Source organism: Varanus komodoensis, unplaced genomic scaffold, assembly GCF_004798865.1.
Source record: "Varanus komodoensis strain SLA01 unplaced genomic scaffold, ASM479886v1 scaffold28, whole genome shotgun sequence".
NCBI lineage: Eukaryota > Metazoa > Chordata > Lepidosauria > Squamata > Varanidae > Varanus > Varanus komodoensis.
In genome coordinates this window covers 10,251,278-10,264,392 of record NW_025335727.1, presented here as the reverse complement: position 1 = coordinate 10,264,392, position 13,115 = coordinate 10,251,278, and the positions used below count along the sequence as shown (strand labels likewise).

The window sequence follows — 13,115 nt, the reverse complement described above, 5'->3', positions numbered from 1 at the left end:
TAGAAATGTTATAATAACAATAATAATAATAATAAATAAATAAATAAATAAATAAATATTTGAAGCACATGTTGAGACTGATTATTGCATTAACCCACAGTCCATGCTTATACATACCTTTATTGGTCAAAATCCAGTTATTTATTCAAAAGTACTTATAAACATGGATTGTAGATTTATATAACAGGTCAGCCTCAAGAAGTGCTTCTAATAGTAGTTACACAGTATAAGCAGCAGAAAAAAGCCATGCTTTCAACATATAGACACTACTTGCAAATGTGCTGCATATCATATACAGATATTTGATCTGCCTCTCTTCACATTTCTGGATTCTTAGAAAGCCATATTTTCAGGTATATATTTTTCATGTGCAAGCATTCGCATCTAAGTAGTTGCATTTTTTCCTTTTTATGTTGTTGTTTTGTTAAATTTTTTATATTTTAAAGGCTCTACTGATTTCGATAGTTCTATGCTAAGTCATTACATTTGAGGGAGAAAACAATGACACAAACAGAATTTTTAAAATTCAAGTAATATTCACATAGTAATTTTCAGGAAAAAAATCTATCCACAAAATTGCTAATCTCTACCCAAAAGAGGAAACTGGAGAATATTGAAGGCATTTCTAGTGCAGCTTGCTTAATACTGCACTTAAAAACGCACACAGAAAAACACTTTTTATTGTGTATCCATGTGGCAGGTGATATACCTGAACCATTAGTAATTGCTCTTCCATGCTTTGGGGACCAGTTCTCCAAACCCTGAGTAGCTCTTTTGCAGAAATTAGTGAATACTCTTACTTTATAAAGTGGAGCCTAACTGCTTTGCATCACATTATCTGTTATGTTCAGCCTGTTATATTCAAACTTTAGCTACTCTGCTGCCTTTTAAATTATCCCTCCCTCTCTCTCTCAATTTGTGCATCCGTTCTCATTCTTTGCTACATGTATGGAGGCTGCTCTTTGAGTGTCTCATTAAGGCAATCAAAACCAAGAGGGTATGTCAACTATAAGTGTCAATTCCAAGCCATGCAATTGTCCTTGAAGAAGATGCTCATTCAGGTCACGGTTACTACAAAAAGGAGGAAATGTCTGCAACATCAGCCTATATCAAATGGCAGCCACTGAAATAAGGCAAAGAGAAAAGCAGTTGCAAACTATTATTGAGTATGGGGCTCATGAGGTGGGCTGAAGCCACCATTAGATCAAGCTGCTTCATATTAGAAGAGAAAGCTCTATGAACAAAGGTTATCAACTCTAGAATCAATCATGGCTCCAAACCTATGTTCGTCTCCAAACCAGACACAGCTCATAAACTTCTCAGCTCACTCCCATTCCATCATTTCTTTTTCATTGTTCACTATCCCCAGGTATACAAATTTGAAGGCATTTTCAACTTATCTCTACTTCTTGATATAACTTAGATTGCCACCAATTCTTTCATAGAGGGAACCTAGCCTCCTTTGTAGAATTATGGCTTCCAGAATTTCTGCACTGGAATTTTGGCAATGTGAAGTATTTGAACCGGTTGAATTTTTGTAGTGCAGACAGACATTAAATCTTCAAATAACTGTATCACATTTCATAGCCAGTGAAGTATAGGGTTAAGGAATACATTGGGATGTGGGGAGATGCACCAGATTTCCTCAGTTCACCTGCCTTACATTCAGGATCTCCACCCACATACTGGCACCAACTCAAGGTAGCATTAATCAAGCTAGCTCAAGGAAGTCTGTATGCCCAACTGCCAATACTTTTTTCACAAACCAGCACTAGGAAATCTAGTCGCTTTGATGTGACTAGAACTATTTGTGCCAGTCATGCTAATTCATGTGCTTTTTCAAGTGTCATTTTCTGCAAAAATCACTGTTTTTGTGCACCTATAAAAACCCACCCAAAAACTCAAGACTTACTTCTGCTTATGTAAATAGCTTTAGTCATGTCAAAACCACATGCTTTCCCAGGGCTGGTTTGCAAACATTTATTGGCAGTTTGAAAATGTATATATAAATACAGTCCATCTTACAGATAGAAGTCAACAACAACAGCAAACCTCAACTCAGCCCACTTCCAGTCATCAGACTGGAAGTGGGTAGGAAAGCACAAATGATGTCAAATTTCTTTCTTTTAGTACATCCCTAGGAGATGTTATTAATATCACCTATGGGACTCTTACTCCAGGTCCCACCCATCCACCTAATGATGACCCAACATCCTTTTGCATTAGCTCTTGCTCACCTTGGGCTTTCAGCCATATAAGCGACACATGTTGTCTGTGCTGCTGTTCATGGCCATACTATGATGTATATGGTTCTATACAGCAGCACATCATAATGGTCTCCTCAACTGAGATCAAACAGCTAGTCATGCTGAAAAGTGGGGAGTCATGCTTGATGAAACAATAGCTTGGTTCACTGAGGCAATTAGGCACATATGAGCAGCACTGCTTGGTCGCCCCACAGGGCTATCTAGCCCATCATCCTGCTCTCCACACTCACCATCAGATGTCGCCATGAAGCCTACAAGCAGGGACTTCAGGCAACAGGTCCCTCTCTTGGCTGCTCTCTAGCAACTGGAATTCAGTGGTATACTGTATACTATAGCAAGAAGCCATTATGGCTAATAGCCATTGACAGAACTGTGCTACATGAATTTGTTTAATATCCTTTAAGGTTATCTAAGCTTGTGGCTATCACACTGCATGAAGTAGTAGCCTTTTTCTTTCCTATGCCCTGAACACACTACCAACAAATCTCATTGGCTGAACCTAATTTCTATTCAACACGGGACAAGAAGTTATACCACTTCACTTCTATTATTAATTTCTACAACCAACTTTTTCACACTTGGCGCCTTCAGAAGTGTTGGACTTCAACCCCAATCATTAAGGACGCTGTTGGGAATTGCAGTCTAGCACCGTTTTAAGGGACTAGGTTCAGGGAGGCTGCCTAAATTTTCTCTGTTCAGTCACATTAAGTACTTCTTTTTCTCCATTTAAGATCAAGATGGCACTCTATAAGGCAAAAAAATCCATGAACAACTAGCAGGCAGATGTCCTATATACAAACAGGTAGGGGCACAGAATTCAACAAAAAAGAACACCTTTCCCAAATGGGAAACAGAAATCTACTCCTATGCAAAACCCCTTCTGCTGCTCTAGAATGTATGGGAATTGAAACAAAATGGGCAGTGTCAGGCATGTAGATTATTCTTACCCAATCAATGACCCACTGGGATAGATGTGTAGAACCCAACTGATTGACCTCAGCTGATCTATTCACACAGGTCTAGCTTCTAAATACCATGCAGTGTTGTGGGAAGAAGCCACACAGTAGCATATGTAGGATCCTTCACTCTAGCTTGCACAAGAAAAAAATCACACAGGAGTTAATGTTACATGCCAGCTGGGAAGAGGCAAGAAAATGTAGAGGTACAAATGATGATACAGAAAGCTATGCATAGGAAGGGAAAAAAACCTCTGTGCCAATTTTGAGAGAAAGAATGGCTGCATTCCTTCTAAGAGAGAAAAGTTGTACAATTATAAGTACAGCAAAGGAAAGGAATACTGTATGCATACCTGCACTGAAGTTATTCTGTGGAGCTTTAGTGCCCCCTTCTGGTGTACTTTGGCAAAGCAGCTAGGACAGTAGTCTTCTCCACACTCTAAGCACACCTTGCAAAAAATAATAAAAAACAATTCAACAACGCAAACCAATACATGGCAACTTAGAAGTAAGCCCCACTAAGTTAAGCAGGTGTAATTATCAGATAAGCATGTACTGGATTTTGGCCTAGGTTGATTATATCATTTCTCACTCTCTTACCTCATAATGAAAAGTTAAAAACTGAGGAATGAAAATGACATGTTGAGGTTTAATTTTGCAAACCACTGTTTAATTATTCCGTCACATTAATTACAATATTATCTCAAATAAGACAAGTGTCTTCTTGCACAGGTTTTCATTCCATTCTCTATATTTGTCTGACGGAAGCTGATGGTAAAGACATTTTTTTTTCCTTTTTTAAAATAGACAAACTTGGGATTAAAAGTTTGATCTAAAGTATTATAGACCTTATGTTGTATTTGAAGGATCTACCAAGGCAGTTTATGTAGCAGAACAAATGTGTACTTACTCATTTTGTGCAGGGGATCTAAATGTCTTCCTTTATGGTAATTTGTTTAAAGGTACAATTTACAGCTGATAAAAATGTGGTTGAGCAAATTAAATGCATTTAGCAAGTTAAGTGCAGTACTGAGCATGATGGCAAATGTTCCAGTATCAATTGAAGCTACTGAATAATGTTATAACCAGCAGGTAAGTTCTTGTTTACATGAAAGCATTTAAATATAAAGCACATTGTTTGTAATTATATTTTGCACAGAGGAGTAGAAGCAACCTAACAGGTCTAAAACTGTAGTCTACATTAAATTGAATTTAATGTAGACTACCTACATTCCAGCAGGCCAAGTAGCTCACAGATTCCAAAAGAAATCTGGAAACAAATATATATGCTCGCTTCTCAAACAGGACAGGTCAGCAGAACAGAAGGAAGCTCTGCTGACCCCTCCTAAATGAGAAGCAAGCATTTTCACTTTGCTTTTAGCTGTCTATTATGCATACAGTGGATCCTCTTTGCGCAATAGGTCCAGCTGAACTTCATAGGTAGTTTACTTCCAAGTGAGTGCGTATAGCACTGCAGATTAAGTGTAAGCAGCAACTGCTATGAAACATGGATGAAAAATAAATATATTTATTAAGCATTTGGATTTATTCATTTAGATTTATTAGAATTATTTTTCATGCACGTTTATTTCATTTGTACTGTTTAATTTTAATTGCACTATGCAATGTAAGGGAAGAAACCACTCCATTCATTTTAAGGAGGAAGGATTTCATACACTCACGGAACTGTCATCATGATTAGTTATTTCAATCTCAGAACTAATTTAATAAAAATAAGAAAATGAAGAAAAACAGATCTTGTTGATATGGGTACGTATTTCCAACATGCTTCCATTGTTGTATTGTTCTCAGTAATACACCTTTATGTAATTTCTGTCCAAACTAATATAGCATCCTCTTTATTTGTTTTTAAAGCTTCTTGGTACCTCTAAATTCAATCCCTGATGCTTTCCAGGCCCAGTTTACACTCAAAGATGTATAAATTCTTCCAAATATCGGTGCAATTGTGTACACTCATTCTGCCTCTAGTGGAGGCAGCTGAGTTATGCTGGCTGGGTGAATGCTTATTCTGAACTAGTAACCTGGTATGTGTGCAGGGTCCCTTCTTATTCTGTTTTAGTTCAAATTTAACAGAAACTTTATAATGATGGTTTAGGTTCTGATCTAGTCCAAAATGTGCTTGTTCCAGTTGTTGGTTCAGCTTTGATTTTACTTCCTTGATAGAAGTGCCTTACTTGGCACCGGATCGAGATAGAACAAGTACAGCACTAAATGAAAAAAAGTCAGTGTTGTTGCTTCTTAAACCACCTGGAAAGACCATACAAGTAATAAGAATTTAGCAGGGGAAAATCCTATGAAATAGAACTAGAGACTTATGTACAGGTTTTTCTTTTCTTTTTTTTTTAAGACCACATAAATCAAAAGGGCAAGGCACATATTTCTGCCATGTTCTCCTGATCTTCTCTTATGTGGAACTTGTATCTCTTTCATAAACAGGTAGAGAAATATGTACTTTTTCAGCAAAAGGCTCTTAACAAAACCACAACACAATGGTGTTACTCCAAAGTCCTAATATTTATCAGTGTCATCCAAGAATGTAGGAATTTAGAAGTAAACGTCCCACAACACTTACATGTTATTCCCTAACTAGCTGTGTGATATGCATGTATTGACAATATCAACCACTGTGACATAAAGCAGCCGAGTCAATGGTAAGCTAGGAGGCACTCACTTGTATGGATAATAAAGTTCTACTGTGAAACAAAGAGAGCTGAGACAGCTGATCATCTTTCATTGGGTTTAATCCTTTAAGCATAAGCAGCTTCCAAAAAGTGTGAGCTAAAATTTAGAGGCTCACACAATAAGACTAACAGCACAAGGCAGGCAGCTTGCAGAGTCTTTGGGCATGTTTATGCTTTATAATGCTGTGAAAGCTTTGAAAGTTTTGAATGTTGAAAGAACACAGCTGAAAAGCAGCCATGAATGATCTCAGTTTGATGTGCTGATAAGATGCTGAGCAAGCGAACCAAACAGAGGCAGAGAAGAAAGGAAAAATAGTGCACAGCATTCCATATACAAAGCCTAGCAGGCCCTCCACTGGTATTAAGTAATACAGCAAATGGATGCCAACAAAGCAGAGTATAGATAATACAGATCGGTTAAGGTTGAGACTGTATTAGGTATTCACTAGTGTGAATCCATGTTGTAATGACAGTATTGCAGCTTATCAAACAGGTAATTTGTCTGAGAAGTTCTCAAGATGGGACAACTGTTCCATAGCACTAATTTCTAAAACCTCAATTAGCATGGGTAAGGAATGTGCTCAACTTTATCTTGAAGAAAGCAACATCCTTGTTGTAAAGGAGGCATTCTGAAATGCAATGTGTACTATTCTTTAGCTTAGATGTCCCAGGACATTTTCATGAACAATATGATATGCTGAGCAACTGTTACGAGAAACTGTTGCTGAAAATATTGCTCACTTTTGCCAGTTACAATGATAACTGTTTTATTTATTTATTTATAACATTTCTATGCCACACCCATCGCGGAAACCTTGGGGCGGCTCACAAAGAGAATAAACAAACAAAGAATAGAATAACATTAAAATTACCAATTACCAATATATTCAACTTTAGATAGTCTAAAATATTTTTAGCAAATCCAATATACAGCTACTCACAGTCCTTTGCAAAGATGAATACTCTCCTGGATGGTAATATTTAAATAACTTCACATAGCCTTGAACTTCTGGCACAGGACTGAGTTTATCTTCTACGCAAAATTCCTTATTTCTTTCTGTGCTTCACCTACTTACCAGCAATGCAGTCTTAGTCTCACACTGACCACATGCTTTCCCCTTAACTTTAGGCTTTTCAATGGATAAATCATTTGCTGCTTTACATGGCAGGGGTGGTTGCACTGGCTCTGGAGCTGCAAAATATAGTAGGTATTTTAAAAAAAAACAGACTGCAAGATGCATGAATTAATACACAGCTCTGATGTCAGGTGAATCAGTTGTTAGAGTAAAGTCACCTGGACAAATAGGGAGTCAGAACTCTGATATCCTAGTTAGTGCACACAAAAAAAGGATAAAAAAACACTGTGTTCAAAGAAAAACATGACCAATATCTGTTCCACAATATGGACTGTTGGTTAATAATTGTTACACAGTTTGTGTTGTCTGTTAGTACCTGTTTCTTAACTACTGCTCAGAAAGCCTTCGCTATTGGGCACTATACAAATGAAATAAACAAACAAATATCCCAATTTAAACTTTTTAACCATGATTCATACTGCTACTGAAAGGTTCCTTAAAAGCAGAAGTTGAACAAATTGTTCCAGTTTTCATTATTTCTTAATGACTACAGTTTTCCAACACTTTAATTACCTTGAACTTGTTCTTTGAGTACTCTCAATTTTATTTTGCCTGAAGAAACCTAGTTAAAGAAAGGAAGAATTCACTTAGCTTGACCAAAACTCAGGACTCATTATTAAAATTCATTTTAGACCTCTTTTTAGCTACACTTTTTTTTTTGGTTCAAACTAAATATGCTTGGTGAAATGGTTGTCCAAACAATCTACCATTTCTAAATCATGCATGAGATCACTTCAAAGCATTTATATTGGACCAGAGAACCTGGATAGGTGTAAAGCCATGTTCAGGTGATCGCTTCACCAAGAGACTGGTTCACTTTTAACGCAGGTTGATAAAAATCATCAAATGTTACTATGTGAACCAATCTTGGAAGGTAGGAAGGAGACAATGGTTATCAAGAGCATTCAATTACATGCAGAGCAGAAGCTTAGTCTTCCACTGCTGGCCTTAAATACACACCTCTGAGAACTCCTTGAAATTTAAACAGCAGAGTAATACTAGCAGAATGACAAAACAATGATGATAATTAAATGTTGTGGAGTAAGGGTTTAAAAATTCAGAGTTATTTCTGGTTAATGAAAATAGCTTTACTATGAACTGCAATTCTATGAATACTTACAATAACCCCACTGAACTCAGAGGAGCTTACTTCTGAGTTTAGGACTGTGTTATGACATAATGACATAATATGCTCAAATTCTAGGTCCTTCTGAGGTTATTTTTCCAATTTTAACTCAATCACACTTTTCCATGGGAAAAAAGCATGAGTCGCCCAACTCTGTTTTTAACAGGTGCGCAACAGAGATGGAGAAATGTTTCAATTAATGGCTTTTCAGAGCTACAACCATCTTACCTTGCCAACATTTTCTTTATTTTGTGACAACAGTTGGGACTGTGTGCCCGAGCCAACATGACCTGACTTCCAGTGATATCCATTTGCTCGTCTATAAAAAGTTACAAAAATACATCTTTACCAGAACTGATATGGAAGGCAAAATTTTTACTGCCCTCCTTGCCCCTCCTGCTGGCAACACATACACAGAACACGCTCTTAAAAATAGGGGAAGAGCAGAACAAGGAACAAACCCTAGAGTTTGCAACTGCCTGGTGGAGATCAGATCAAAGTGAGAGCAGAGCACAGGATTCTCTACTTTCTAACGTTTTCGTTCTGCTCTGTTTTGTTTTGTAAAGGGTTTCAGGATTCTGGCATGGGTATTTGTGTGTAACCTGCAGGTAGTTCCATGACAGGGATCCAGTTTTTACAAACAGTACCTGAGGAAGGCAAATCTATTTCTCCTTTGCACCACTTCAGACCTGTGCCCACATGATGTAACATGCCTCTGTGGTGGTGGAGGGGCTCTCATGCACAAAAACTAACAAATCAAGGAGAAGGTTAAGCTAGAACCCTTCTTTTTGACATTAAGTTTTCTAACATCTTTCTTTCTTTTTTAGTGGTGTTACGGACTCGAACATATGAGTCACGCTAGCAGTCTGAAGTGCTTCAATCATCTGCTAGCTCATCTGCTGTTTCTGAGAACATGGCCAAAGTGGGGCAGGCTTTCTACAACTCTTAACTACCACACCGTAAATCTTTGGTTCCACTACAGCAGTAAGACGTGAGAGCCCTTTACACACATTAACCATGCATACACTGAACATAAGACAGGGACCAGCAGGCTTAGCTGCAATGTGCATTCATACATACAAATGTATGCATGCAGGTAGTGTTACACACAATTGGAAACCCAAGAAAGCAGAGTGCCAATTACACTGTGTACCTGTGGATTTATCTTGCAAAATTACCTTTTAAGGGTCAAGGCTCAGTGGTACATCTATTGCTTTCTGGTTTCAATGCCCTGGTCCTGGTTTCAACGCCCTCCAGGTAGCACTGGAAGAATTTCTGCCTTAATCCAGGGAAAGCCACTAGATAAATCAAGGATTGGACTCCAAATAGGGCAGCTTCCTGCATGTGGGGTGCACAGCTTGCCATCACCCACCACCTATATATTCAGTGAATACACACTCAACATGTGAACTTCTGGTCTTATGTAATGCTATTGCAGTGGCATCAAAGACTTGCTTGAAATAGTTGCCACAGACATAAGTTCTTAGGAGGGCTCATGTCAGATTCCTGGTCTGGAATAAAGCAGCAATATCCCAAGTGGCTAGAGAGGTCAGCTTTCCCCTTAGCTTCTCAGATGAGGCTTGCAGCTTGTTAAAAAAGCTGTCAAGGGTTTGTAGCAGGTGACTGAGTCATACAACGAAGCCTTTTCCAAAATTCAAAGCACTGTCAACATGGAGAGGAAAACCCTGTTCTAGGCAAATATAATACTTCTAGTTCCATTTTGCTTCTTTGAAAGCAAACAGCAGAACAAATTATTATAAACTAGCAATGGAAGAGTTATCTCATCTTTAAAAGAGAGGCCCTAACCACCCAGTTTCTCAAATCTGGAATCCAGCTTTAAATGCTCTGAGAAAAGGATGCAGAAGTTAATGGCTATGATCCAAGGCAATTAGCAACACTTAAAGCTTAAATAGAACTATATATCTTGTTAAGTGCAGTAGAACACTAATGACTGAACCCTTACCAAGCTCTTACCAGGAAGAAAAGTTAGCATTATTATTCACATTACTGAGAAGGGGAAACAGATACAGAGAGGTTAATAAAGTGGCTCTTGGAATTGAAGTGAAAAGAGTTACAGATATTCAGAGCTGTGCTTTGTCTGCATAACATTTTGACTTCCTAAATGGATTCTATCAAATATAGAACAATTACAACTTTCTTGTGTTTTTGTAAATGCATGCATATGCACTTATAACTCGTACAGGATTGAGATTCTATTAAAAGATAACACCCTTTTCCAGAACAATGAAGTGCTCTGCAAGAATGTAAAGTGAAGTTCATTGGGTGAGAGGGTATTTGAAATTGAATTCTGATAACAGAAGCCCAATTGAGGAAAAAGACAAAGGCTGCAATTCTACAAAGCAATGTGCTGGGGCTTTGGGCAGAATTTTATTTGTAGCAGGAGGTATCTTGAAACTGCTATTCAGCTGCTTGCAAAGACAAAGTGGCTAGCCACTTTTCAGTTTAAAATCAGCTTTGTCTGTTAGCCATATGGGTGGCTATTGAAGTTTCTACTAAAATACCTTTCAACGGAACACACAGTGCCCCTGGGGCATTGTGCCCAAGTATTAGGAGGAAACTTGCTGTCAGCCAGTAGTAAAACAAAATATAAAAATGGAAAAATAGTGAGAAACCATCTGTTGGAGAGCAGAGCATAAAGGTTTTTGGCACATAATAGTAATGTGAAAGCTCACAGCTATTATCCAACTGTGGAAGGATAAAACTCACATGGATGGCCATGAACTTATTTATGGTAAACTGGCAAAGATGCATGACCTACTGGAATATAAACAAAAACCATGGGAAAGTGGGTGATTATACATACTGTTATGGACACAATTATTCCCATGCCCAAACAGTAACTTTATGAACACAATTTTATACCCTGTCTGTTCCTTACTTATATTACTTTTTTAAAATGCCACATTGCTTTTGAATTTATGTAGCACTATCTCTATACATGTTGTACTCTCTATATATAGAGAGTGTAAGGGGACAGCTCCCTGCCCTCAGGGGCTTACAATCTAAGATACAACAAAATGGAAAGAACAGGGGAAGGCAAGATGTGGGTAAGGTTATATAAGGTCATGTCAGATTTTTTTTTCAATTTATATCCTGCCTTTTTCCTACAAAGGGCTCAAGGCAGCTTACCTCTCCTCCTCCATCTTATCCCCACAACAACAATCCTGTGAGGTAGGTTGGGCTGAGAGTCCAAAGTCACCCAGTTGGCTCCATGGCTGAGCGGGGACTAGAACCCAGATCGTATGAGTCCCAGTCCCATGCTCTTAACCACTACACTACACTGGCTCTCAGATGAGCTATACCTGTAATGAATTGTTGGAAAATTCTTCCTGCCCCTGAAGAGATTTGGTGAAATCATTGCCCCAGTTCCTCTGCATGCAACAGGATAGAGAATTTCAAGAGGCCATTTGCGTATAGCTCTAAACAAGACTGCTCATTTTCTCATCTTAAATGACTGTTGTTTAATTTCATCAGATAATTTTTATTTGCTCTGCTTTTGAAATGAAGACATCATTATATATTTCTATATGCAAATAAGAACATTTTTCTATGCATATTGTTGTAGTGTTCTTAGGCATTTTGGTGGTTCAACTAAAAGAATGGAGTACAAACTTAAAGAAAAACAAGGGAACAGAACTGTACCTTCCATGGATAGCTAATACACAAAAAGTTCCCAAAAAATTAAAGGAAAATTAACTGGGGTCATTTTTTTAGTTTCAATGAATAGTATTTCACCTACTCTCTTTCTTGTTTTTCTCGGTTCATGTTTGATTGCAGTTGCTGCAGTTTCTTCTCCATTTCCTTATTTTCAACTTCCAGCTGAACCTTCTCCAAGTGCAGCTCTTGTATACTTCTGGAAACATTAAATTTAAACTTGTCACTAAATTATATATTCCTTCCTTCCTTCATATAATGACTTGTGATAGCCAACCGAGATGGTACAGAGATAAGCAAGCTTGTATTTTGAGGCTTTATGACTGGTCTATACAACTGCAAGCTGACACAAAGAGAAGTGCATTGTTTAAGGGGCTGGCAACATGTCACCCACAAGTGTATTAACATACACCAAGACTCCCCTGCATGCCCAAAAGACCACCTGGGTCCACAGGATTCTTGGTGGCGCGGATGGAACTTTCTACCTATCAAGCCATTTTTCAGCAGGACACATGTTCCTTCACTACTCTTATCACTCCACTGATTTTAAGAAAGGTGGAAGGGAAAGTCCCTTTCAAAAAAAATGCATACACAAAGGTGGTGCAAAAGAAGACAGAATCCAGGAAGAGGAAAGAAGAGGAGGCAGCCTCAACTCTTCGGACCCATAGCAATTTGTGATGTTGCCTGGACAGTTTTTCAAAATTGGCCGTACACCTATTATAGCAATTTCTTAGGATCAGGCTATCAACAGAAAAGATGCATTAGAAAGCTTCAACACAGATGTTAGTGGAGCTGCAATTCTAAACACATTTACTAGGAGACAAGTCTCATTTGTTTCAAGAGAACTAACTTCAAGCAAGTGATTTTAGGATTGCAGTCTTAATAGTAATAAATAGCTTGCATTTAATGATGCATATAAAAAGCCAACAGATTATCAGAGCACTTCAGAGACAATTAGTGGGAAATGAACTTACTTTGCTTTCAGTTTTACAGACATTCCAGTTTTTGAACCAGGGAGTACCACAAAGTTACTGACATTCATGATTGCCAGTTCAGGAAAAAAGCACAATATTTCAAATCTTAAAGGCTTGAAACCTGTTTAGGGAGGGGGACAAAAAGCTATAAATCAAAACTGTATCAGAGCCTATTATTACCAATTCTGACTATGTTGAAATAGTGAATGGGGAGAAAAAAGGAGATGTCTTACCATCAGTCCTGACCATGGTGCAGATACCTACACCTTTCTTCTTTCA

General features: G+C 38.0%; 1 protein-coding gene across 1 annotated transcript in view; it reads right to left on the bottom strand.

Moving 5' to 3' along the window:
- ZBBX (zinc finger B-box domain containing) overlaps positions 1 to 12,904 on the bottom strand; it is a 32,858-nt gene extending 19,954 nt beyond the window's left edge. The window contains exons 1-6 of the mRNA XM_044434405.1: positions 12,837 to 12,904; positions 11,948 to 12,061; positions 8,416 to 8,506; positions 7,575 to 7,623; positions 7,002 to 7,117; positions 3,577 to 3,672 (exon numbers count right to left, since the gene is read on the bottom strand). Of these exons, the coding sequence (XP_044290340.1) occupies positions 3,577 to 3,672; positions 7,002 to 7,117; positions 7,575 to 7,623; positions 8,416 to 8,506; positions 11,948 to 12,061; positions 12,837 to 12,904 (534 nt within the window). The remainder of the gene's footprint in view (positions 1 to 3,576; positions 3,673 to 7,001; positions 7,118 to 7,574; positions 7,624 to 8,415; positions 8,507 to 11,947; positions 12,062 to 12,836) is intronic.
- Positions 12,905 to 13,115: the final 211 nt, after the last annotated feature.